At 37.9% G+C, this 25,701-nt stretch overlaps 1 protein-coding gene across 1 annotated transcript in view; it reads right to left on the bottom strand.

The window, feature by feature from the left end:
- Nucleotides 1-1,023: 1,023 nt before the first annotated feature.
- eys (eyes shut homolog) overlaps nucleotides 1,024-25,701 on the bottom strand; it is a 323,611-nt gene continuing 298,933 nt past the window's right edge. Inside the window, exons 37-46 of the mRNA XM_056254896.1 lie at nucleotides 24,916-25,024; nucleotides 23,473-23,693; nucleotides 14,476-14,648; nucleotides 10,653-10,835; nucleotides 8,423-8,589; nucleotides 7,448-7,592; nucleotides 4,555-4,729; nucleotides 4,298-4,470; nucleotides 3,223-3,384; nucleotides 1,024-2,228 (exon numbers count right to left, since the gene is read on the bottom strand). Of these exons, the coding sequence (XP_056110871.1) occupies nucleotides 1,042-2,228; nucleotides 3,223-3,384; nucleotides 4,298-4,470; nucleotides 4,555-4,729; nucleotides 7,448-7,592; nucleotides 8,423-8,589; nucleotides 10,653-10,835; nucleotides 14,476-14,648; nucleotides 23,473-23,693; nucleotides 24,916-25,024 (2,695 nt within the window). The 3' untranslated portion in view covers nucleotides 1,024-1,041. The remainder of the gene's footprint in view (nucleotides 2,229-3,222; nucleotides 3,385-4,297; nucleotides 4,471-4,554; nucleotides 4,730-7,447; nucleotides 7,593-8,422; nucleotides 8,590-10,652; nucleotides 10,836-14,475; nucleotides 14,649-23,472; nucleotides 23,694-24,915; nucleotides 25,025-25,701) is intronic.

The raw sequence follows: 25,701 nt of genomic DNA, 5'->3' as shown, positions 1-25,701 counted from the left end.
GCGACTGAAATGGAAGTCTTTGTTTTTTAAAGAGGCTCATTTTTTATTGTCATGCACTAATTAAAAATAACACCTGCGATCACAGAAAAAGGTACTTTTTCACAATAACAAAAAAGCAATTATAAAAGACTACTTTTGGGGTAAATACAGGATGAACCTGAAACTAAATGAGGCCCCATTAAAGGCATAAATGCCATTTATTTATATATACACACACACACACACTGTCATTTAAAAGTTTGGGGAAAGAAAAACAGGAATATTGTAATCTATTTTAAAATACCTGTTCTAGTTTAATATATATATATATATTAATATATAAGGTAATTTTTTTATAATTCCAATGAATCCATGCTGATTAAAAGTTTAAATAAATCTTACTGACCCTAAACAGTAGTGTATTAGTGATTATATATATATATAATCAATATGGGAAATGGAAGTGTATCCACCATAAACCACAACAAATGAACAATTTAATAAATTGTATTATGAAAATCACACAGATTGTGGTTTTAAACTATTCAGACATCCTAAATGTAACTATTAGGGTAACAAAAAATGGCAAACCCAATATTTCAGAACACTTATTGGCTGAAAGAAAATTACATTTTTAAAGCCCTATTTTGTGGCATAAACAACAAAGCTAAACACATAACTTGCATACCGTATATATACCATATACCGTAAACAAATACCACATACCAGCTTGACCTTCAAGAAGAGGCACAAATATGCAACAGTCCTGTTATCATGTGTTCATCTCTTCATTTTGTTCCTTCAAACATCAAATACATGGTGATTTTGAGATGGAGGGTATTCTTGTCCCTGTTATAGTCATCACTGCAGGATCACTTTTACAACCTCACATCTCTGAGACAGCATCATTTTATCATGCCAATAATAAACAACAGATTCCAACTCTTGAAAACTAGCACCGGTTTTGTGCCATTTAGTGTACTTGTTGAGACTCTGTGTATTCTATCCTAGATGTGAATACCTAAAATCAAATATATGCAACAATAAGCACAATCATTTTTTCTACTCTTCACCTTGATATACATTGAAACCTTCACTGGTTTGATGAAACTGCAGCTGTCTGATGTCCTGATACAAGAAAACATCTTTAATACTTCCATCAAACCTTTCAGTAAAAACACCAGATGTAACAGACGCCACATCTCTATTCAATTCAAAACCCCCAAAATAAATCACCCCTCCATAATTTACTGCTACATACTGTTCAAAGGGATCAATGTCTGCAAAAATGACTCTTTCCTCATTCACATAGACCTGGATGAGAGTTCGGTTGTGAGTAATTAACAGATAATTCCAGTGATTACAGCAGAAAGTGTTTTGGTACACAAGAGGAAGAGTGGTTCTCTCACCAAGATTGACCGAAACCTTCAGATAACCGTCCTGCAGCCCAACTGCTAGATGGTCATCGTCTTCACTCCCTGCTTTCCCCATCCACAGGATCAAACCGTCCTCTGCTGAAGTGGAAAAATTCAGTGAAACCTCGGTGTACATCAAATTCCTAGAGATGTACTTTGGATCGTTGTATTTTAAATACGAGTTTCCAATAAACTTCATAGTCCTCAATGTAACTTCTTGGTCACAATAAGTCCCAATCCATCCCAAAGAACACATACATGAATATGAAGCAGACATATTGACACAGAGAGAACCGTGTTGACAAAGATTGTTGACACAGTGAATGGACTGTTGACACCGTAAACCGGTCCACAACGAGGGGCAAATACACATGAATGAAGAAAGACCCGCTGGATGGCAGTAGCCACCGTTCATGCAAACCTTATACCCACACGCAGTCCCGTCCCAGTCGCCAACATTGACTCCGTCGAGCGCACCCGTCTCTGTAAGATCAAGGTCATGCCCGTTAACTATGACCTCTCGAATGCCGCCTGTGAATCCCACTGGGTCTTTGTCCACTGCATCCGGGGACACTGTGTTCAGGAAAGACACGCCCCCAATGAAAATATTCGTGCCAACATCCAGAGTGCTCGTGCCCTCCGAAGAGTTCCTGGTCACGGTTTCATCGTCTAGAATGAGGAAGCCGCGGTTGCCTTCTCTCCCAGTCTTCACCGTGTGCCACTTCCTGCCAGTCACATCGACCTCTTTTGGAGACTGTAATACAATCGTTTCGTTTCCCAGATTATAGCGGAGCTGCACAAATCCAGCTGACAGGGATACACTGAGGAAATCACCTTGGAAGAGAGTAGAGGATAATGTTAAAGGGATTGTTCAATAATGTTAATAATTTACATTAGGGTTTAGAATAAAAATTCTGTTATTAATTACTCGCACACATCGCTCAGTTCATATGGATTAGTTTACAATCAATCACTTTATGAACTTTTTGAAGCGTCAAAGAAGTAGTTGCGTAGCTGTCAACAGAGGGACAGAAATCTCTCAGATCTCATCAAAAAGATCTTCATTTGTTTTCTGAAGATGAACTAAAGTATTACGGGTTTGGAACGACATGAGTGTAAGTAATTAAAGGGTAACTAAACACTAAACCAACTTTTTTTAATTAATGATCTGTAAGACTGGGGCTTTATTAGTGGTGTTCATTGATTCGAGTAACTTTTTTGACATTTGGGTATAAAGTGTTTTAATTCTACAAAATATGGTGTAAAAACACCTGAGTGCTGCCCTCTTCAGGTTGAACGGTGGCTACTGCAGTGGAATTTTCCTATTGGATGTTTGCGGTAGTTTGTGACGGTAGCGGTGAGAGCTGACGTAAGCAGGTTTCAGCTTACCACGCCCTTTGGTACGAGCTACCACGTCCATGGCAGTATAAAAACCATCTTGTTTCGTCAAAACCACTATAGCGAGTCAGGAGTTGGAATTGCGAGTATTGAAAACGATCAGGATAGAGTATCCGTTCATCCCCTCTATCTCCGCTGGGCTCCACCCACTTTTCCAGCATTTTTCAAATATTGCCAGTGGGTGGAGTCAGGCTCTGACCAGGGGTTTAGTTACCCTTTAATGACAGAATTGTCATTTTTGGGTGAATTATACCTTTAATTCATAGCCTTTTGTTCACCACAAAACTCCTGAAATCATCTCCCTTTGTTTGTTTTTTGTTCACATTTGATTAGGCTTACAGAACATGACATAACCACTTGAATATGCATTAAAGATACACTTAAATGCTTTAATTTTGCATAAATTTAACCAGTCAAGATGCTGCCTTACCGGACCGACTGCTCAGGTACCGTGCGGTGTAGAATATGATGCCCTCAGGTGAAAGTGTTTGAAACTGCAGCTGCAGATGGGTTCTGTGCCTTATATTGATGGGAGGAAATGACATCCAAGATGACTGATTGCCACTGAAGAAAGGATCACTGATAGATACAGCTGGAAAAGAAATAAAAAACCTGAAAGCACAGGCTCTAATATTTGCCGTTTAAATGTTCATGAACTAATTTAAACAATTGTGTGACTTCCATTAAGTGAGCATAATATAAATATAGTATAAAAATATTTGAAAAAGTATCTTAAACTTTTCTTAACATATTCAAGGCAACACTCATTTTGCAGTGGCTTTTTACAATCTATTTTTTTCTCCTAAAATATAAAGCTATGTACATGTACAACTTTTTCATGTATAACAATATAAAATATGCATTACAGTATAAAAGGATTAATACATTTCATTTATACATCCACACACTACCGTTCAAAAGTTTGGGGTTGGAAAGATTTCTTTGAAAGAAATTAATACTTTTATTCAACAAGGACATTGAGCAAAAGTGACAGTAAAGACATCTATAATGTTACAAATATTTCTCTTCCAAATAAATGATGTTCTTTTGAACTTTCTATTTGTCAAAGAATCTTGAAAAAAACAACACTATTAATATTTCTGTACTGATAGGTTGAGCACCAAATCTGCCGAATATGTGGAACTAATGCGTAACTGGGCAATGGGTTCCTACACTCATGACATATCCTAAGTGTTATGGAAGTAGTTCTGCTTACCGCAGGCTCTACACTTTCTCATCTCTCTCCTGATCCTCCTCACTATCATCATCAGCCACTGGAGCTGATGAAGGTCCTGCTGCTGCAGAAAATATATTTTGACACATTTTACAGCGTCTTCTTGAAGGGCCTGTTTCTATTTTTCAAGCTATTTCTCTGCACATTCCTTGCGTTTCTTCTCCATCTCTCGGACTATTTTGACAGATACACACTGACACTGCATTGTTCTCTGCACCCTTCCGCAAACCCTCTAGTGGTTCCCTGGAGGTCGGATTGAATGTGGTCTAACCTTGCTGGCAGAAGAGTCCAGCAGAGCCTAGGGGGCACTGGCATGTGTATCCATCAGGAAGGGGCACACAGGTGGAGCCGCGAGCGCAGGAGGGCGGCGGGATGTGTTCAGCATCACAGAATGACACTTTCTCAGAGCAAAGAGCACCTTTCCATCCAAACACGCACTGACAGCTGGAGGGGAAGGCCACAGAGAAAAGATTAATAATGTTTGTCAGTCATTGACTTGCACAAGTTGAGCTCAAATGGAAATCTTACTACACAGAGGATCCAGAGTCCACACAGGTGCCCCCGTTCCGGCAGATGACCAGGGTGCATGGATCAACACCACACTGCCCCACATTACGTCCTGACTCCGGCCTGCCCTCTGGCCCTCCTGGAGGCTGAAACTTCCCATCTCTTCTCATCCGAAACAGCAAATCGAAAATGCAACCTTTAAAATCATATATATATATATATATATATATATGAGAGAGAGAGAGAGAGAGAGAGAGAGAGAGAGAGAGAGAGAGAGAGAGAGAGAGAGAGAGAGAGAGAGAGAAAAATCATCAATTATGTACCCTCCAAGCTCATAAAAAGAGAAAAAAAAAACCCACCATAAAACATTAAAAATAGTCTTTATGATTTATGCGATATATATCCTTAGTCTTCTGAAGCCATATGATACCACGAACAAAATATACAGTAGGCTACCATTCAAAAGTTTAGGGTCAGTAAGATTTTTTTCTCTCCAAAAATAGTGTTACAAAAAATGTCTTTCAAATAAATGCTGTTCTTCTGAACTTTTGAAAGAACCCTGAAAAAAAAAAGTGTCATGACATCCACAAAAATAATAAGCACCACAACGGTTTTCAACCCTGATAATCAGAAATGTTTCTTGAGCAGCAAATCAGCATATTAGATTGATTTCTGAAGGATCATGTGACACTGAAGACTGGAGTAATCATGCTGAAAATTCAGCTTTGCCATCACAGGAATAAATGACATTTTAAAATATATTAAAATTGTAATAATATTTCACAATAATACCATTTTTATTGTATTTCTGATCAAATAAATGTAGTTGTCTTGGTGAGTAAGAGACTTAAAAATCAATCAATAAATAAAATAAAAATAAAAATCCTACTGACCCCAAACTTTTGAATGGTAGTGTACATCTAAGAAAAATATTGCTTTTAGCAGCTCTGGAGGGATCCAATGGACTATATAAATGTAAACAAATGTTTTCCAACAACTGCAAAAAAAAGAAAAAACATGTTGACGTTGACGACCGCTTTTGTAATTATTTTTGGAAGCACCATCATGGTGAAGGGGAGAGAAAAAAATATGTGTACAGAAGTCCATGTGTTTAAGCTTTGATGCTGAAATGAAAAAAAAATAAAAAATCTGTTGTGCTTTTTCCAAGTAAATAGCAAAAAAGAAATTAAATGAAATGAGTGGCAGATACAGATGAGCCGTATGAATATAAAGGGACTTAATGCACACTGCCTTGAGCTCCATGAGATCAGTTCATATATTCATAACTGAGTATTACATTATCATCTGAATATAATACCCAGTCAATAACCATTTAAAATCATAATCAAGCAGTTTCAACAATTTAATTTGAGGTTGAAGAGGCCCCGAGATAGCCGCAGTCAAACTGTGTTTTACTTGCCCAGTAAGGGAATTACTGTAAACTGAGGGATGAGTTGAAACTATGTTATGTGGTAAGAGAGAAAAACTTGTATTGAATCCTGAGCATTTCTTAAACGACATCGACTAAATGACGAGACACTCAGTGGCTAGGACGGATCTTAGCCCATTTGTCATCAGTTCCAAAGTTTTCATGATGTTGTGCGTAAAGGTACATCATCTAGCGGTTAAAAAACAAAACTGCCTGCATTTTGCAGAAGAACATTGTTTTGGTTGTGCTTTGGCTCTGTGTGACTGTGCGGATGAATATGGCTATCCTACTGCAGTGCTCATAAAACATTGAATACTAGACTTAAGAGATAAAAGCAGTTTAGATGGAAAGGATCTCAAGCTGACTAGCAGAAGATGGTACTGCAGCTCTATCCATTAATAGACACGGTATTCCAGCACAGAGCTACAACAACGCATAATAAAATGACCCTTCACAATAGATAATGCTTTACAATGAACTCTGTAGAGAGCTACATATGGAAATTTATCTGTTAAATAAAATACCTTACTGACCTGTTGAGTAATGAAAACACCATCTTTGCGTCACTTTTACAACAATACAAATCCCTCAGTTCTCACCATCTCTGAAAAGCAGTTTTGTATGTTGATTCTTGTTTTATGACGAGCTGTCGCGTTCTTTTTTTGCCAGCAGACTCTCCTGTGTTCAGTGTTTGTTTAAAATGGTGATTCCCTGGAGGTTGGAGATTTAGCTGCTCCATGTCAAACTGTATCACTCATTGTGACAACAAACCTATGCCACTCCTACATCATACACGTGTCAAAGTAGCCTAAGCAACTTTCCTCTATCTACAGATTTGACGAGACGCGCACGGGCGAGTGATGCATGTACGCAATTTCCCATGAAAACCATCCCGACAGGTCTAAAATATAAACGCTTATAATAGGCTTACCATAGTGTATCAGGGTAAGACAAAAACACGTTTTGGATGAAGGATGGATTTTACTTTAAAAAAAAAAAAAGAGAAAAAAAAGTGTTCCTTTGCACAGAATTTGGGTCAGGGCAGGTAAAAACATTTCTTAAATGACAGACACATTCTGCTAAACAATTTCTTCCACTTCCCATGAAATGCAACAATTTATGTGAGGACGGTTTTATGAACGATTTCCAAAGAAATTTGTTCTGCTGGTTTCATGAATGAGGCCCATTGACTGAAGACAGTAGGATGGAATGGATCTTTTGTCTCAGTGTGATTCACAGCTGTGAGGAAATGCTGTTTAATAATGTTTGCAGAGATTAAAGATAAAAATATAGTACCAGTGAAAAGTTTGGATAGATGTGACTGAATCTGAAACCTTAACAACTTTAATCTAAATGCATATCCTTAAATGTTGGATTTTTTTTTTTTTTCAAAACTGAAGTTTTAAATGGTTTTAATTTTTTTTCAACGCCATTTCAAGACATCAAACAAGCCAATTATTATAATAAAACAGGAAAAAACATCACCTTCAAAGCTGTTCTGGAAACGAGAGCCTGCAGGCAATAGCTCAGGTGTGTATTCTTCATATCCACCCACATAAAGTTGACTGAAGGTGTTCAGGCCCACCAGCGGTCCAGTGGATGTACCTGTCCTCCTCTTCTGCCCATCGACCTATTCAGAAAACACACCAATGTGACGTCAGCATGACATCAAAAACAGTTTAGAGTCTAAGAACAGGAAATTACTGAATTTCCATTCCAGATCATTTCTTTTTTTGTCATCATTCTTAGAGATAAGACAAATATCAAAGTATTTTTACTGGCTTTGCGTCTTGCATTTAAAATCTATAGCAATATGATTGGTTTATTATTTTATAATGGTACAGTACTATCTTGAAAGCATCTAAATACCATGAAACCGGAACCACCGTTCAAAAGTTTGTGGTTTGAAAGAAGTCTCTTATGCTCACCAAGTCTGGATTTATTTGATCAAAAATACAGTACATTTTTAAATATATTAAAATAGAAAATAGACATTTAACATTTTAAATTATTCCTGTGATGGCAAAGCTGAATTTTACTCCAGTCTTCAGTGTCACATGATCCTTCAGAAATCATTCTAATATGCCGATTTGGTACTCAAGAAACACTTCTTATTATTAATGTTGAAAACAGTACTTAAACATATCACAGTTCCATAAAAAAAATATTTAGGATTCTTTGATGAATAGAACAGCTTTTATTATAGAAATCTTTTCTAACATTATAAATGTTGTTAACTCATTCTGCGAGGATGCTTTAAATTGATCAAACGTGAGAGTAATTAATCTCTTAAAAAAAATAAAATTATATATATATATATATATATATATATATATATATATATATAATCTTACTGACCCCAAACTTCTGATCAGTAGTGTATATAAAAGTAAAGAGCCTAGAAATGATCATTTAACCATCATTTCAAAGTTTGTTATATTCCTACAAAATAAAACGCACCTTCAGCCATCCATTTTTCAGATATCTTCCAATGTTCACTGTGTGAATTTTGATCCTCGGATTCAGGCGCTCGCTGATAATTGTTGCCAAACCCGAGCCAAGATTATACTTATGAACAATCCTGCCGTTCCGCACCCCCAATGCGAAGAAGTCGTCTCCACTGATGCCTTCACAGAAACAATAACACACAGAATCCAATTAGCACATGCACTGGAGTCCAAAAGTCTGACACCATATTGTAAATCTGGCATTTAGACATGGAAATAAACAGGTTTTAGGATTTTGGAACACAAAGAAAAGTGATGAGGAAATGAATCACTAATTTTGACTCAATTATAGAAAGGCATGTCAAATTGCAGCATTTTCATTAGTGTTTCAGGTCAAGCTGACCATCTCTAAAATGTAATTTATTTTTCTTTTTGAGCTGATGGATCAAACGCTCCAATTTATCTGGCCAATTATCAGGTGAATATTTGCCTTCTCATCCTCTCTGATTCCTTCTTTTTTGATTTTGTTCTCCACTGTGCTGCACGGCTCCCTTGACAATTGCTTCATTATTCACAGTGCTGTCCTCTTCCCTCTTTCCCTCGATGAATCATCCTAAACTATAATCCCGAGAGACACTCGCTGAACTGAGGAAGATTCATACCCCCCTTACTCTTTTATTCAGCTGCCTGTCTTTTGATTAAACATGTTCGTAGCAGCGACGTGTCAGTTAGCAGCCACTGAAACTGACCTTAAAATAAATTGCCGATGGTGGCGGAGAAGGCATGAGGAAACTTAACCGAGATGCTGTCTCTTCTTAATGGCACTTTCAACTGGACATTGATTTTTATTTTTTATGGATTTACATTTCAGTATTCTAGACTTTAATGAGAGTTAGTTGACATGTAGTTGCATAGAGTATCAGACTATTAGGTTAAAGTTAGTAGAATAAGTTGACCTGTACTTTCAAAGTTACTTTTAGTCAGTACTAGTAGAATGTCTGTAGGGGAGCATCTAAATAAAGTGTTAGCAGATATTAAGCAGACCGTCTACTAATATTCTAAAGAGAGTTAGTTGTCATGTAGTTGCTCAGTTACTTTACAAAGCTGCTTAAAATTAAAAGATTTATATACATTATTCTCTGAACACTACTCTCAATAATCTCTATAATATTTACCGTCTCAAGTAATTTACAATTGAAAAATGTTTAACCATTTTTGTCACACTTTAGATCAGGGCCCAATAGGCTTTATGCACAGCTTCACTACTTCCTGAACTTCAGCCAGCCCTTTGTTTCCTGTCTGTCATTATTGGACAAACTGATTAATCCAGGTGTGCCTGATTATTGTTACTGAGGCCAGGCACACCTGGATTAATCAGTTTGTCCAATAATGACAGACAGGAAACAAAGGGCTGGCTGAAGTTCAGGAAGTAGTGAAGCTGTGGCATAAAGCTAATTCTCACTATTAACTATGACTTTTGCCTCAAACTCCTTATTAATAGTTAGTAAGGTAGTTATGTTTAGGCATTATGTAGGATTAAGGGCTGTAGAATATGGTCATGCAGAATAAGGCATTAATATGTGCTTTATAATTAACAATAAACAGCCAATATCGTAGTAATATATATGGTAATAAGCAACTAGTTAATAGTGAGAATTGGACCCTAAACTAAAGTGTTTCCACTATTTTTACTGGTAAACAGACTTTTTATAATAATTAATTTTCTATAATAATCATAATTACTAAATTACTATTAGGCAGTATTAATTATTATTATTTGTCATTTACTCATGTCAAAGTCCATTACATTTTTTTTTTATTGTTATAACAAACTTTTAAATGAATTTACTTTTTTTTATTTTTAATTCCCTGTTCAAGATTTCTTCTCTATCGTTTGAGATTCTTTAGAGACTTCATATAACAGATCTTTCCCTCATGCCAGACAATAAAAATCATCGCCCCGTTTTGTGCACAGATAAATTGTCTCTGCTTTGCATGGGCTCTGGACTTACATTTATAGCATATTTTACAGAAGCTGCTCCATTAATATCTCCTAGTTGAGTGATACTACTTCCAAACCACACTTCCTCTAATATGACCTCAGTTGCTATGAATCCAGCTCTTATTTTTCATACCACAGTATATACAGCATGCTATTGTAAGCGCTGAGGGATGCACTGAAATCAAGGCGAATAAAGAGAGATGGAGTAACAAATGTGAACAATATTCCCATTTTGACCCACCTTGTCCCTTTTGCCCAGAAAAGAGAATGAGGCTGTTTCTCAAAGCGGAGACATTATTGGCAAAGGTGAGCTTCAGGTGGAATTCATAAAAATGACCCATACTGGGAATAGAGGGATAAGCCATATAGGATGAATATCCAGATTCATCAAGACCACTGAACCTGGGCCGAGTGATGTTGACAGCTGTGAAAAAATAAAATAAAAATTAATCAATAATTATACATATACATACATGTGTATAAACATATGTCTACAATAATGTGGAGCCTACAATATTACTAATAATACAATGGGCTATGATAGCCAAATTATTAATGGTTACTTAGCACAAGGGTTGCAGGTCCAATTCCAGTTATAGTTAGTATAATTATTCTTGAGAAATGTATTGGGACAACTTGAAATAAACAAGAATCTGTAAAATGTCACGTAATTTCACTGAGGTGAAGTTACCAGCAGCTGTCTGAGAAAGCGACACAAGATGGCGATATTGCACTATACATCAAGCTTGTCAAATCCTATATTATTATTTCCTTTGGGGGGAAAATGCTGCTTCTAACAATAATTATTATAATTGTGTTCCATTTTACTCTGCAAATGGACAGTGGTCGTAACATTTATATTTTGCAGAAATATTTTGCCAGAATTTGTGCAACGGCTGCTGCTTTGGACAATGTAGCCTACTTCAGAAGCAGAAAATCTTCCGAAATATCAACATTTGATCCACTGGTCCAGCAGCCATCGTTCAGAAACATTTCAGCTTGGGTACATTAAGCATCTACACTTTTTTTGTCCAGTGAAAAAAAAAAAAAAACGTGCTACCTTAAGAGTTTTCTCCACCCCTCATTTTGTCTTTATGAACTGTGCAGTCTGCAAGGCCTCTCCGGAGGATTTCTCCGGGAACAGCATTGAAGTTCTTCCCTATGCTCTCCTCTTGAATTATTGATGCCTTTTGAAATTGCACATATATTACCTTGTCGCGGTTTATTTGCAGAGGGCCTAATGAAGGACTAGAATGCGTTTTTAGCAGGGACGGTTTGATGAGGCCAGCTGTATTTCTTCACTCACAGTGTCGTGTAATGGCTCAGTGATACGCTGCTTATGCTGAGTTACGTTTTCTTGCTCAAAGTGAAATTCATTAGCAAGCCGGCCATTTATTAATCAGATGCATTGGGCACTTTTTGAGAGTGCCAGTTACCACCCTAAGATAAACTGCAGTCCTGTATAAGGATGTAATTGAACTCATTTGCAAAGTCAAATGGGGATTTCTGATTCAAGCCTTCAGAAGTAACCAGAACTGCAATAATTACAGGCACAAAAAACACTTGCTTTCCCTGATTCCCCCCCCAATGCCGAAGATGACTAAAACCTCACTTTTTTATTTTCCCCCATTTGACAGTATATGAGACATGACCTCAAATGACTATATAACTTGTTTAAATTTCCATGCAAAGGCACTGCATAGCACAGGAAGGCTCTCTATTGCTGCTGTTGCTAGAGGTGACTAAAGGAACAAGAAAACAACCTCCAAATCACTTGCAGTTTTTACTGGTGACATATCACCCATTTATTTTCATTCGTTCGAGTCAAAAACCGTTTGTGTGCAAGGATTTTTCTCTAGTGAAATTCAATAGCCTTCTGTCAGCTGTGTTGGCTGGACCCGCAGATATTTTGCTTTTCTTGATTATCTTCGCTTACCACACACACAAAAAATGAAATAAAGACATATGCACATAAGAATAAAAAAAAACATGCACATGTGAGCAACTCCTAACAAAATCTCTTTGATCCCAAACACTTCCCACAAGATGATTATTTAATCTTCTGGTGTAGAGCCTGGTGACGATGGAATGAAAAAAACAGGAAGTCACATGATATGTGTGTTAAGGCGGTTTAAGACAGATGTGCCATTATGTTATGGGTCTATTTTAGGTGAGTGTGATGTGAATGGTGCGTCAAAGAACACAGTCTGTCCTCTAAACTCCACTGCCGCATCAAGCAGCTTCCAGCAACACAAGCTCCCGTGATCAATCCAACGATCAATCTATCTGTCTTCCTGTGGATTTAGAATGTAACTTCTAAAAAAAAAAAACATGGACCTTTGAAAATAAAGTACAGAAGTTGGTTAAACTAACTAAAAAAAATAAAAAATAAATTAAATTAATTACTTAAATCATTAAATAAATGTTGAAATATTGAAATAAATTATTAAATACATTATTAAACTAAAATAAAGGCACATTTATTCATTTGTTTGGTGATTTAACTAATTGAATTATGTTTGTTTATTGACATTTTAGCAATTTGTTTGCACTCATTTTCAGCATTATTTTTGGATTGCTTTTTTAAGCACAATCTCATGTCATTTCATTTTACTGTGATGGGCTGTCGATTGTTTTCCACAAATTGCTTCTTTCAGACAGTTCGTTTCAATGAACCGATTCGCTCGTTCGTTTCCGTCATCAAACAATGATGTCACTAACCCTAACTTCACGTATGCAATCCTATTATTAAAGAACCCAATAATGATGTGAAACGCAGATGTTTTACATGTCTAAAACCAAATAAACTAATGAAATAAACCTTTAAATTCATCCATAATTCAAGTCAACTGCTTAGTTCACGCATGCTCGTATCAGCAGCGCATCGGTTCTTCGCGGGCATGTCCGATTCAGAACTGTTTCCTAAAAATCACTGTACTGGTGACTCGAGAACTGTTGTAACCATTAACCGACTCTTGACTCGAGAAAGAACCATCAGTGTATTGCAGTTAAATCACATTTGCTATGCTGCCTGGCATCTTCTTTTTTTTTTCATTTGAAATAAGACCATGATCTTCTGAATAATGTATAGATTCTAAATGTAACACTAAATCAATCCATAAAACAGACTCAAAACACCCTTCCTATAATTCCATTAGTCCAGGCTCATTTGAAGAAGTCCAGCACATCCAAAGTTGAGTGACTGCCCAGAGGCAGCGAGGCCTTGGCTACTAATCAATACTGATTGATGTTATCTGCTGTTATCGGCCTTTAAATTCAAATGTCAGTCCCGCTCGGTGTGACACTGGGAGATTAGAACACTCTATTTGGCATCAGGCTCTTTGCTGTCTGATAGAGCGACGTCTGGTAGCTCAGCCTCGCGTGCTGTGCCAAGCGGTCTTCAAACCACGCCACCCAATTAGATTACAGCGAAATAGCCGCAGTTCTTTCCCCTCTAAGCACAGTCGAGGAGATGAAGAGCTATCTGTGTAAGCAGATATCCGACTTTAGCTGACTTAACACTGCGAGGTAGAGCAGGGGAGAGAAGTACATTAGTTACACGGTGATGTAGTATGACTTCACAGCTTTGTTATTTGAGACAATAAAACAAACCCAATTGCAGCCAGTACGTTCTGTAACTACACTTTGATAAATTAAGTTTCAGAGTTACGTAAATTACACACTTGGTGTGCTCATTATATTTGGATGCGTACTACCTGTAGACACCTCGAAAGGTCTGTGTATGTAGTGGAACCGGGTTCCAATCCAATGCAGACTGGCAGTTATCCTCAATGTTCATTGTGAAAGCATCAGTTCAGTAACTGTTTGCAGCAAGCGCAGAGCACTTAGCTACTCTAATTGGAATGGTATTTCAACGGCTTGCATCAGTTAAACAAAACAGCTGGGAATACTTTCAATACACCACCTATGGGTCTAACCTCAAAGACGGAGGTGATGGAGGAAAACAAACCTCAGAATGGCACAGATATCAAAAGAAACACCCTCTGGCCACGCTGGCTTCAACGTCTCAATTGATACCGATGTAAATCAGCGTCTACACAAACCTTCATCGCAGAGGAGACCCTGCCATCCGTAGGGGCAAAGACACGCCGCTTCGAGCTGCGTCTGGGGAACACAGGTGGCGCCGCGCGCACACGGGTTTCGCTCGCAGGCGGTGAACTGGCACAGCTTACCGGAGTAGAGCGAAGGACACGCACAGAACCAGTTCTCCGCATCACTACACACAAGGAACCAAAATGAGGGGAAAAAAAAACAGAGAGATCATTAGTACACCAATGAAATGTACCCGTACTGCATCATTACCTTCGGTGGAGTTTGCGTAGAAAGCATACATTGGGAAGGGGCATTGGGGGGGTTAAAAATGTCAAAAAAGCAGGGGAGAATACAAATGAGAATACAGAGCGGAATGGATGGAAGTGATACATCACTGGCCTGAACTCGAGACCATCCTTGTCAGCCAGACCAACATCAACTGATCTTGCAGTGCAAGCGCAAGTAAAAGTACACTTTGTTCAAAATATTTTACACATACAGAAATGAACAGCAATTGATTTGGCATTTGATTAAAATGTTCACTCGTAAATGAAGATTAAGTCTGTGATCTAGAATGTTTTTTTTAAATTCCTATGGGTTCCTAAATAAATGCAGCCATGGTTAGCATTAGAGACTTGCATCAAAATCATTAAAACATCTTACCGACCCCAAACTTCTGAACGGTAGTGTACATGAAAATAAACAAATGGCTTTATCATGTTTGTGGGTCCGTTAAAAACACCTTGTTTTTAATTTTCAACGGAGAGGATTGCACCAATTTTCAGATCACATGACCAATGGTGTCATGCTGCTATTAGTAATAACATGTTTAATTTATCTTTTTTATATATTTGCTGTATATATGTTTAACAAACTTGTTGATTGTTGTCATTTTATTGATTATCATCAGACTGCCAATATTAATAATAAAAAATTCACTTTATAGCACTTTCAGACAGAGCTCAAGGCAAAAGCATCTAGACAGTTATGTGAAAAAGAAAGGACACCCTTCAGAATTTTTTGGTTTTACTTATCAGAACAATAAAAATCATGAGGTCATTAGCATGTCTTAAAATGAGGTAAATACAACCGCAGATGAACAACAACATGATATATTACACTGTCATAGTTTGTCACACATTTATTTTCGTTAAATTTAGTACACTGTCTCGAGCAACTGAATTATACTTTTAGCAGCAATAAGTTGAAGGAATCGTTTTCTATATGACAGTATCAGTCTCTATATTCATAAAAACGCATTATACAACATTCCACTTGTTGGGATGTCCATTTTATAAATATCATGCAGTGAAAAGACTAGCATTAAATCAATCAAAAAGCGGTCCAAAACCACAGGGTTGAAGAAGAGTCAGAGCACATAAACAAAAAACTTATTGAGTGAATCACAGATTCATTTAAATAAGCGAATAACTGGGCCTGAAGGCCATCTACAAAAGCAGACTCACATTCTGCTGATCTATCCTCAATGTAAGCGAATGATTAGAAATGCCCCAGCTAAAGGATGACTGCCGAGGTGCAATTCCGCAAACGGAACTTTTATAATTCCAGGCTTTATCCTCAAGCGAGAGGTGGAGGGTGGGCCAGCATGATAAGCAATATTCAGACAAGAACTTCATAAGCTGCCGGAAGATGTAGACCGTTTTCAAAGGTATAATATCAGATACAGGAAGCATTGGAGGAGTTTCAAATCTATAAATTAATAATGTGTTTTGAGCTGCAGCACAGCTGAAATGAAATATTTACATTCTGTCACTGGGATTTGGAACCAGTGCAAGTGACTGATACATAGACACACAACAATATTCTAAAAATGTGGGCATGAAAAGATTTGAAGGAATATCTATGCAGGGAGAAATCGAATTTCAAATAAAAATGGCACGCTTATGAACGTTACAAAAATAATTGCATTTATGCAGATAACACTGGATAGGGTAACATGCAACCTTCCCACTCTATAAGAGACTAATTAAGTGACCTGGTTTGTACACAAGCACTCTTTGCACCGTTCCCAGGGAAAGACAGAGAACGGTTTGTCACTGCCTTTCAGGACAGCAGGGGGTAATGCCGCGGCAGACTGCGAGATTATTGCCCCGCATTATGTAGAACATGCAAACACATCTGTTTCTGTGACTGATTGCCCTTCACCAGCCATGCGAGCTCAGACTGACGCAGGGAACAGTCAGGAGGAACACTCAGGTGTCGGCTGCATATGGCGAGCCCCGTACGTAGCCAACTGTGTATGATCACAGGAGATGTGTTTACCACTCTTCAAAGAGAGTCTTGACATTGCAGTGACATATTCTGTATTTTGATCATGACACTTTATCTTTAAAAAAAGAGAGAAATAAAAGATTTCAGGCTTTTAGTCTATTAACTTTGAGACCATCAACTGTAAATAGATAAATATTCATCACATACACATTTACACATTATAAAATGTATATTTTTTGGCTTTTAGTCTATTAACTTTGAGACCATCAACTGTAAATAGATAAATATTCATCACATACACATTTACACATTATAAAATGTATATTTTTTGGCTTTTAGTCCATGTGTGCTTTGAGACCATCAACTGCATATGCTAGTGCACTCTCTAAACATTCACATGATTCATCATTTAATTAACAGCCTTTTATGTCTGGAAAAACGTACGTATACAGTTAAAACCCCTTCATTTATTTTCACATCTTGCTATGTTGCTGCCTTATGTTAAACTACTTTAAATTACTTTTTTCACATCAATCTACACTCCATACACCACAATGACAAAGCAAAAAAACAGATCTGTGACAACTTTGCAAATGTATTAATAAGAAAAAACTGAAATAAGTACATTAAGTACTTCGTTAAGGGTTTCAATACTTATGCAAAGCAGCCTCAAGCCTTTTTAGGTATGATGTGAAATACACATCTGCATTTGGCGATTTTCTGCCAATCTTCACCTCAGATCGTCTCAAGCTCTGTCAGGTTGGATGAGGACCGTCGGCGGACAGCCATTTTCAGGTTTCTCCAGAGATGTTCGATTGGGTTCAAGGACATTATAAGAGTTGTCCATTAGTCACTCTCATTGTCTTAGCTGTGTGCTTAGGGTCATTGTCCTGTTGGAAGGGGATAGCTTCAGACCATGACACCATCCAGTCGGAGGATCATGGAGCTCAACCAGTGTGACCATCACCACTCTAACCAAGGCCCTTCTCCACTGAGTGCTCAGTTTGGCAAGCTCTAGGAAGTGTCCTGGTTGTTCCAATCTTCTTCTATTAAGGATTATGGAGGCTACATGCTTATGTGAACCTTCAATTCAGCAGAATTTGTTTCCCCAGATCTGTGTCTCGACACAATCCTGTCTCTGAGCTCTAGGCAGTTCTTTTGACCTCATGGCTTGGGTTTTGCTCCGATTTACATTTTTAGCTGTTAGACCTTTTTTTGAGAGGTGTGTGCCTTTCCAAATCATACTCATTCAACTGAATTTGCCACAGGTTAACTCCACTCAAAGTGTATAACATCTACAAGAGAAATTGGAATGCTCCTGAGCTAAATTTACCAGAAAAGGGTATGAATACTTTTATGTTTAATACATTTGGAGTCATCACAAATATATATATATATTTTTGTCATTGTGGTGTACGGAGTGGATATTAATGCGAAAAAAGTAATTTAAAGTAGTTTATCATAAGGCAAATATATATATATATATAGTTCAAATTTATATTCGGGTGATATATTATAATTATATTGGCCTGGGGTAAAATAAGACTCTTAGCTCACCAAGGCCTTTATTTTAACAGTAATATTGTGAAATATTTTTTAACAAGTAATTTATTCCGTAATGGCAAAGCCTTTTTATAGCCTTTGATAGCCTTTACTCCAGTCTTCAGTGTCACATGATCCTCCAGAAATCATTCTAATATGCTGATTTGGTGCTCAAGATCGTATTATTGAATCTTATCACTTGTTGAAAGCAGTCGTGCTTAACTTTTTGTGGAAATAAATTGTAAGGGTTCTTGGATAAATAAAAAGTACAAAAATATTTTGTAACATTATACATGTCTTTACGGTCACTTATTCAGCAAGGACACATTGATCAATAAAGTATTACATTTTAGAAAAAAACCTTTGAACAGTGGTGTACACATGCGCACGCGCACACACACAGCATACATGAAAATACAGTATGCAGAATATCCAGATAATCTACTAAATTTGCCAAAGTGTGTTTTAAAAAAAAAAACAAGATGTTGATTAAACACCACTCACTGCATTGCAACATTATGAGTCATTTGACAAAAATATGACCCTGGTATCATACAACTCTTAGAAAGTCACTGTTGCTAATATGGTTCACAGAGGTCATCCTGCATTCAGTTATATAAAGATGCTTATTTGACCAATGGGCATTATGTAAGGCAGTCAAGAGACTAAAAACCAAGAACATTTGTCTGTCTTTGTAGCATTGACCTCTGGTTCACTTCCATTCTTACCAAAGCAAAAGAAAGACAAAAACCATTGAAATGTAGTGTTCTGAAAACGCGGCTAAACAACAGTCCTGACGCACACGTCTCCCAACAGATATAATAAGCTACCATCACTACGGACCATTTCGGCTGCAACTAAAGTGAGCTTCTGGAAGCAAACATGGATGAATAATTTAACATTGTAAGTGTTCTCGATGTCTGTTTAAATAAGGGAGCATCCAGAGAACCAGACAAAAAGAGTCTCTGACTGTTTGTTTCAGTGTAACCAGTCATGATAGTAATAATAAAGCAATGAAAACCCAGATTTTATAATAGTTCTGACCACAGACAGCATTTTAAATTAAAAGATCTGTAAACGCGACACGAGGCCACGGCTCACCGGAGACCCAAAACGGAGAGGCCGGTCCTCCAAACATGCTGGATAGCCTGTTTAGTGGGCCAAGCACTCGATTATACACTTGGGCGGGCGTGACACACTCAGTAAAAGAGTTTAGTGCTCAGCTCGACAGCGAGGTGAATGATGTCGCTTTACGGGAATGAAATGAACGGCTGATGTACAGCTGTTCGCTCCTGCCCTCCACACGCTCTAGCCGTTACCCGGTGGAGGTGAGGAGAATCTGTCTCAAAGTCAAAGGATTACAACCGTTAAAGCCATGAATCACTGTCAGAACTCAACACTAGTAAGGAGACTTAAAACAGGAAGCCAGGTACTTTGAATGCACACATTAGGCCCATATCCACAGTCATTTACGTTTTCCGAAAGTTTAAATGGATGAGAGAGAAAATGGATGAGGACATCTGAGGTGAAATACAGTTTTGTCAGATGACAACAGAGAGAGAAATGACTCTGAGCAGAAGCAAATGCAAGGAAAGCAGGGATATGTTTAAGTACCATCTGTTGAGAAAAACTAGCCTACTAACGTCAGCTGCTGGCTTGGAGAAAAAGCCTATTCTTTGTGTCAACATGCTCCCGTCACTCGGCTCAGCTAACTGGGATTACCATTAGGACATCTTCCAGGACAATTATCTGCCTCACACATGTGCAGCTAGTTTTACCCTTTTAAAATAAACGTGGACTGTTACTTCGATCTCGACGCAGAGGCTAAGTACTATGCATGTGACTTTGTAAATGAAAATAAATGCAGCTGCCTTTCAGACTAAAAATGAATGATTATGTACAAGATATCTAACCAGCATATCAAAAGAAGCCCATGTGATCAAAGAGAATACTCCGCTGATTTGTTTACAGGAAGCCTGGAGGAGAAGATAAAAGAAAAGGACAGTCATCACCACAGAAAAAGACCATTCACACACAAACCAAATGTCGAGTCTGGACTACTCAATGGCTCATCACATAAAGGTCAGTGATGGGGCTAATGCCTCACATTGGTTATATATATATATATAAATCAATATTCACAGAGCACTTTAGTGAAACTTTTTCCGAGATGAGTTTAGAACGAGAAATAAGGACGCCACTATATACAAGCCTGCATGTTTAAACTGGAACACCTATATAAAACAACAGCAACATCAAGAGCTGAATCTACTTCATCTTCTGATAATGACATAAAACTGTCTTAAATTATTATCTTAAAAAAATTAAAAGAGAAGTATTCAGTGTTAAACAATATGTTTTTTAAAAACGAGGAGTACTTCTATAGCATCTCAGCGAGTAGGTTATGCGATGAGGCGCTATGAAACTATTACGGGGCAAATAAATTGTAATATTAATTTATTAATAAAAGTAGCCTAATAAGGATGATAATAATAATCACCATTTAGATCATCGCTTGGGGATTGAGATCATCATTGGGGGGCCTGTCGCAGGCACAGACTTAATTTTTAGCTTCAGACTTTGATTCCATCCAGTCGGAGATTATCAAACATGGTTGATATTATGTGACGATTTTAGAACACATTGTTTTCATTCGTCACGCATCTGCTAGCATCGAAGCACACGCAAGTTTGTTGCGTTTAGAATGACTTGAGTCTGAAAGTGTGGGATCCTCAGTCATTTATTGTAGAATGCCAAGTTTTTCTCTCTAACCATTTACAAAGTCGTATGACGCCTAGAGTTTTGAAATCTGTTCCAATTTTAAAAGTTGTATAGTGTATTCCAGCCTTTATTCGTTATTCCAAACCAAAGTCCTCCATGTATTGTAATATTCTTTTCTGCTTATACAGTATATAAGGAATAAATCAGGTTTGTACGCAACAAGGGTAAATGGCACCTTATCTCAGTGTTTGGAAGCGTTTAGGTTTAAATTCAGAGCCAGTTCTCTGTAGTCCTTTAGGAAAACCGCTCCACGGCTGTCAGACAGAGTCCCTGAACGTGCGCTGAGTGCCTGTGCTCAAGCTGCTGTGGTCAAGCACACCATCAGCTGAGCACAAGGCATTTTTTAACACTGACATTTACATGGATTTGTAATAAATATATCATTAGATGAAAAAAAAAAACTCTTTAATGGTCTTGTGTTGACAAATTAATCTTTAGTCATGTTTTTACGCTTCACACTACAGACTACAGAAGAGAAGCACATTGTCATTGTGATCAGGTACAGACATTTGCAAAATTATTATATTGTACCAAAATAAATTATAGTAACGCAATACTTTTTAGCACCAGTACACTACGATACTAAAAATGCACTTCAAATGCTACATTACTATACATCTTTACTATACAGAAATCGCTTTTGAATGCATGCTTGCTTTTCACTTTCGCTTTTGAGTTTGCGATCATGTGTACTCTGTGTAGGCATATTCAGTTTATAATTGTAGCATCTGTTGTCCAACTGAACTAAATGGTTTTTACTTTTATAAAAAAGCCAAACGACAGTGGGCACTGGGCAAGTAATATAATCGGCGTACGGACGAACGCCGTGTAACACCAGTAACATGACTACCACAGCAAGCCTAGGGTCAACCTTAAAGCTGCCGTCGGCAAAATTTTTTTGATCATATTCAGTGAAATCGACACTATAATCTGACAGAACAACATAAATAAAGTGGTTTTAGAAAAAAACCCGAGCTTCTAACTCCACCTGGAGCGTGTTATTTGTTTTGCAAAAATCCACAGCTCCCGGTTCATCATGTCCAATCAGCGCAGGGGGGTGTGAGATCTGACTGTCAATCACAGATCGGGCACACGCTACCCCTCGCGCACGTTACAATCACATGCACACGCCTGAAGTTCGCGGAAGTTCGCGCAGTAACGAAGAGTGATGGCGGAAAATCAAGTACGCTCATTTAGAGTATAAATGACGTTAGCAATTGCAATCTATCGGTAGATTAGCCAGGACAGCATACCTCCAAATACTCCATGGTGTAGATGGATGCTGATGAGACGGGCGCGTTCCAGGGCTCTCAAGTTTTGAAGACAGGTAAGAGTGACACCCAGCCGACGGGGGGTTGGATACATTTTTGTCATTGGTTGTTGCATTAAATCTTACCCAGATACAATAGTGCTATTTTCTGATTGGCTATTGTGTAGCTCGACGAACAACACCAGAGGAAACACGCTTGATTCATGCCGGTTCCATAGTGAGAGCGGCGCGGCCAGAGTTTTGGGCGCTGCGGCATATTAAATATATTTCAAATAGTTTTTCAGCGTGAGAAATACAATGTGTGGCGGGAGAGCGTGACAAAAGACCGAAATGAGTGACTGTCACGCTCAATGCGTGACACTTGAGAGTCCTGGCGTTCACTGAAAATCTGGTGCACACGCACTGACGAGCATGAACTGGGTGGGAGGGTATCCGTTGATAGTGGGGGAGGGGCATGAGAGTTATAAACATTCAAAATTTTCCTAAATCCACTCAATCTGCCAGACTTGCCGACTGAAGCTTTAAATTACAAAAGATTTGACACCTATGTTGACAGTTGCTGATTGGAAATGCATTGAGAATCGTTTTTGAATCAGATCATGACTAACGAAATCTAACAGAATCGTGACAAGCTTAAAGATTCCCACCCTAATCAAAACATGCTTTTAACATAGAAAAGTAAACATAAAACTCAAAAATGGTGCAATTGTAAACTATTGGTTGTAGGCAACACAAAAACGCTGCCTGTGGTTTAACAAAAAGCACATTCACACATCACTCCCGTCCCTGCAATCAAGCCTCTGATTACCGCTATTTAAAACTCAAGTGAGCATCTTCACAGCATCCGCATATCATTGACAATATTTACAAACTCTGTGCCCTGGCAAAAGCACAAAATTTAGTAGAAAATTGCATGTATGCCAAATATTGAAAGCTTAAGAGATGCTTGTGAAAGAATGCTGATTGACGAGTATGACATCTGCGCGTACAGTGAGGAACTCCTCCAGTCACGTTGTCTACCACTCACCAGTCCTTTATTGAGAAACATCCAATTACAGTCATTTTCATCTGAATATTGTTTTAACAGACACTTTGAAAACACTATTCGCAGAATGTAGCCATTGCAAGTTGAGATGGTTCTACCTCCAATAGAGTTTCAAAAAAGAAGGAAGTGAAATCATACCTGAGACAGGTTCCTCCATTGCGGCAGGGTTGATGCTGGCAGACTGTGGCGTCACAGTTGTGAATATTTTGGCCTCTGATTGCTTCCCCCACCACATGCAGCTCTTTGGAGCCCATCTGCAGTTCACGTATGCAGCCGATGAATCCAAAAACATTCCCACTGTTGTGGTGCAGCTCTGAGAGGGATGGAACGCCACCAAGAAACGTGGGGCCGAAAACCACCTTGAGTGTTGGGAGGAAGAAATGAGACATATGTTAACAATAATGATGATTTTATCTAGCTAAAGATAATCATGTTAGATTAGCCTGTGCTTTAAAGTGCTCAGTAAATAAATTCAAAGTAGCAAATAAAATGAAGATTACTGAAGTATGTTGTAAAATACTATTTCAGTCTTGAAATTTTAACATTCAATTCAATGGGTTATCGTTTCTTTGGTTACTTTTTTTTTCTCGGAAATTGCTAGTAAACTTCACAAATAATTACAAACAATAAAAACAAAAATTCAGTGTACACCATTGTTCAAAAGTTCTCAAAACGCTTTTTGAAAGAAGTCTCTTATGCTCACCAAGGCTGAATTTAATTGATCAAAAATAAAGTAAAACTGTGATATTATCAAATGTTTACAATTTAAAATAAATGTTTTTATTTTAACATACCGGTATTACAAAATGTAGATGAAAAAACCTGAGACAGACATTTTAATTTCCTATAACTTTATGCTTAATTTTTTCTATCCTTATGGTGTGTTCACATTAATTTACTTATTTCACATCAATTTAATTATTGCGCGAGTAGATTACATACAAAGTCAATGCAAAGACGCGAATAGACGCATCATTCGCGCCGGGCGTTGCGAATGACGCGAATTGGGCGACGCGTTTGCCGCGAATGTCTTCCGCGCAAGTTGAAAAATTTGAACTCGAGCGAATGTTCAAACGTCTAACTTGACGCGATAGACGCGTATTTAACGTTCTTAATAAAGCCTGGTTTATGAAGCTCTATAAATGGATTTGTGAAGCCATTATATTCTGATAAAGACTCATAGTCTGTTGAAAGTGTCTGTTTATTACAGCACAGCTCTCTCTGAGGTTCTCATCAATTAGGACGCAAACATGAACCAATTATTTAACGTGAATGATCAAACTTCTTATTTTTTTGAAGACATATTATTACACCAGCTCTCAAAAAGACTGAGGTTTCTTCTTTACAAAAATAATGGCATAACAACCTACATGACTGCACATAAACAAGCTAACTAACTGTCTGTCTGTCCATCCTCTATTTATCATCCATCCATATTTACATTTGTAATTTAAAAAACTATACTGCAACAAAAAAAGTGGTAAAAATGACAGTAGAATGATTAAAGTAAATCAGATAATTCATAGATAAAATATAGACTGACAGTCATTCAAATGATTGAATGTGTAGAGGCAGATTTACCTCTGACACAGGCTCATCCATGTATTTCTGCTGCCAATTAGCAGTTCCATTATCAACAGCTATTTCAATGATACAGAGCCGGCCATTGTCACGAGATGGCAATGCATATCTAAAAGAGAGAGACAGAGAGGAGGGAATACAGATAAAAAATGAGAGAGTAAGACAGACACAGGGCATGGGAGGAAGGAAGGAAAATCTCATTAGATCATGCAGCATTCACAATAAATCCATTTAAGCAAAAACTACACAAATTGAAGAGGGGAGTTCTTGGCTGCTACTAGGCCACTCTACGGAAATCTTAAACTCCTTCACACACAGTAAAAATATGCATCTTCCAGGCTTTTGTTCTATATCCATCCTTTCCTGTTTTACCAGTCAAGCAATAGATCTTCTCAATCATCTCAAAATGTCAAAAGACAGCTCCTCCCTGCTCACGGGCTGAACAATAATCCATTTCAGGAACCTAACTCAACAGTAAAAGGTGCTGAATGTCTCGGCAGTCTCCCCCACAAAGCTTTCAACTGTGGTTTGACGTGATCCAACGGTTATTCTGTAAAATCCACCATCCTCACTGCAAAATACATGTAATCGGCAAAAGGCATGGATTTTCTCATTGTCCAATCAGTTCTTTCAGGCTCATGAAAACCTTGAGACTAGCTTATTCAAGCATCAGCTTTTGATTTCAGTCCATGTTGGGTTCAGGGCAAGAGGGGGAGAAAAGTCTCCTCTCCTTTAATGACCAGATGCGAGCAATCAGGGCGATTGCCCTCATGCTAATTTGAAACA

Source organism: Rhinichthys klamathensis, unplaced genomic scaffold (genome assembly GCF_029890125.1).
Source record: "Rhinichthys klamathensis goyatoka isolate OS25496 unplaced genomic scaffold, OSU_Roscu_1.1 h1tg000115l_1, whole genome shotgun sequence".
NCBI classification, from domain to species: Eukaryota; Metazoa; Chordata; class Actinopteri; order Cypriniformes; family Leuciscidae; genus Rhinichthys; species Rhinichthys klamathensis.
This window is presented reverse-complemented; position numbering and strand designations above follow the sequence as displayed.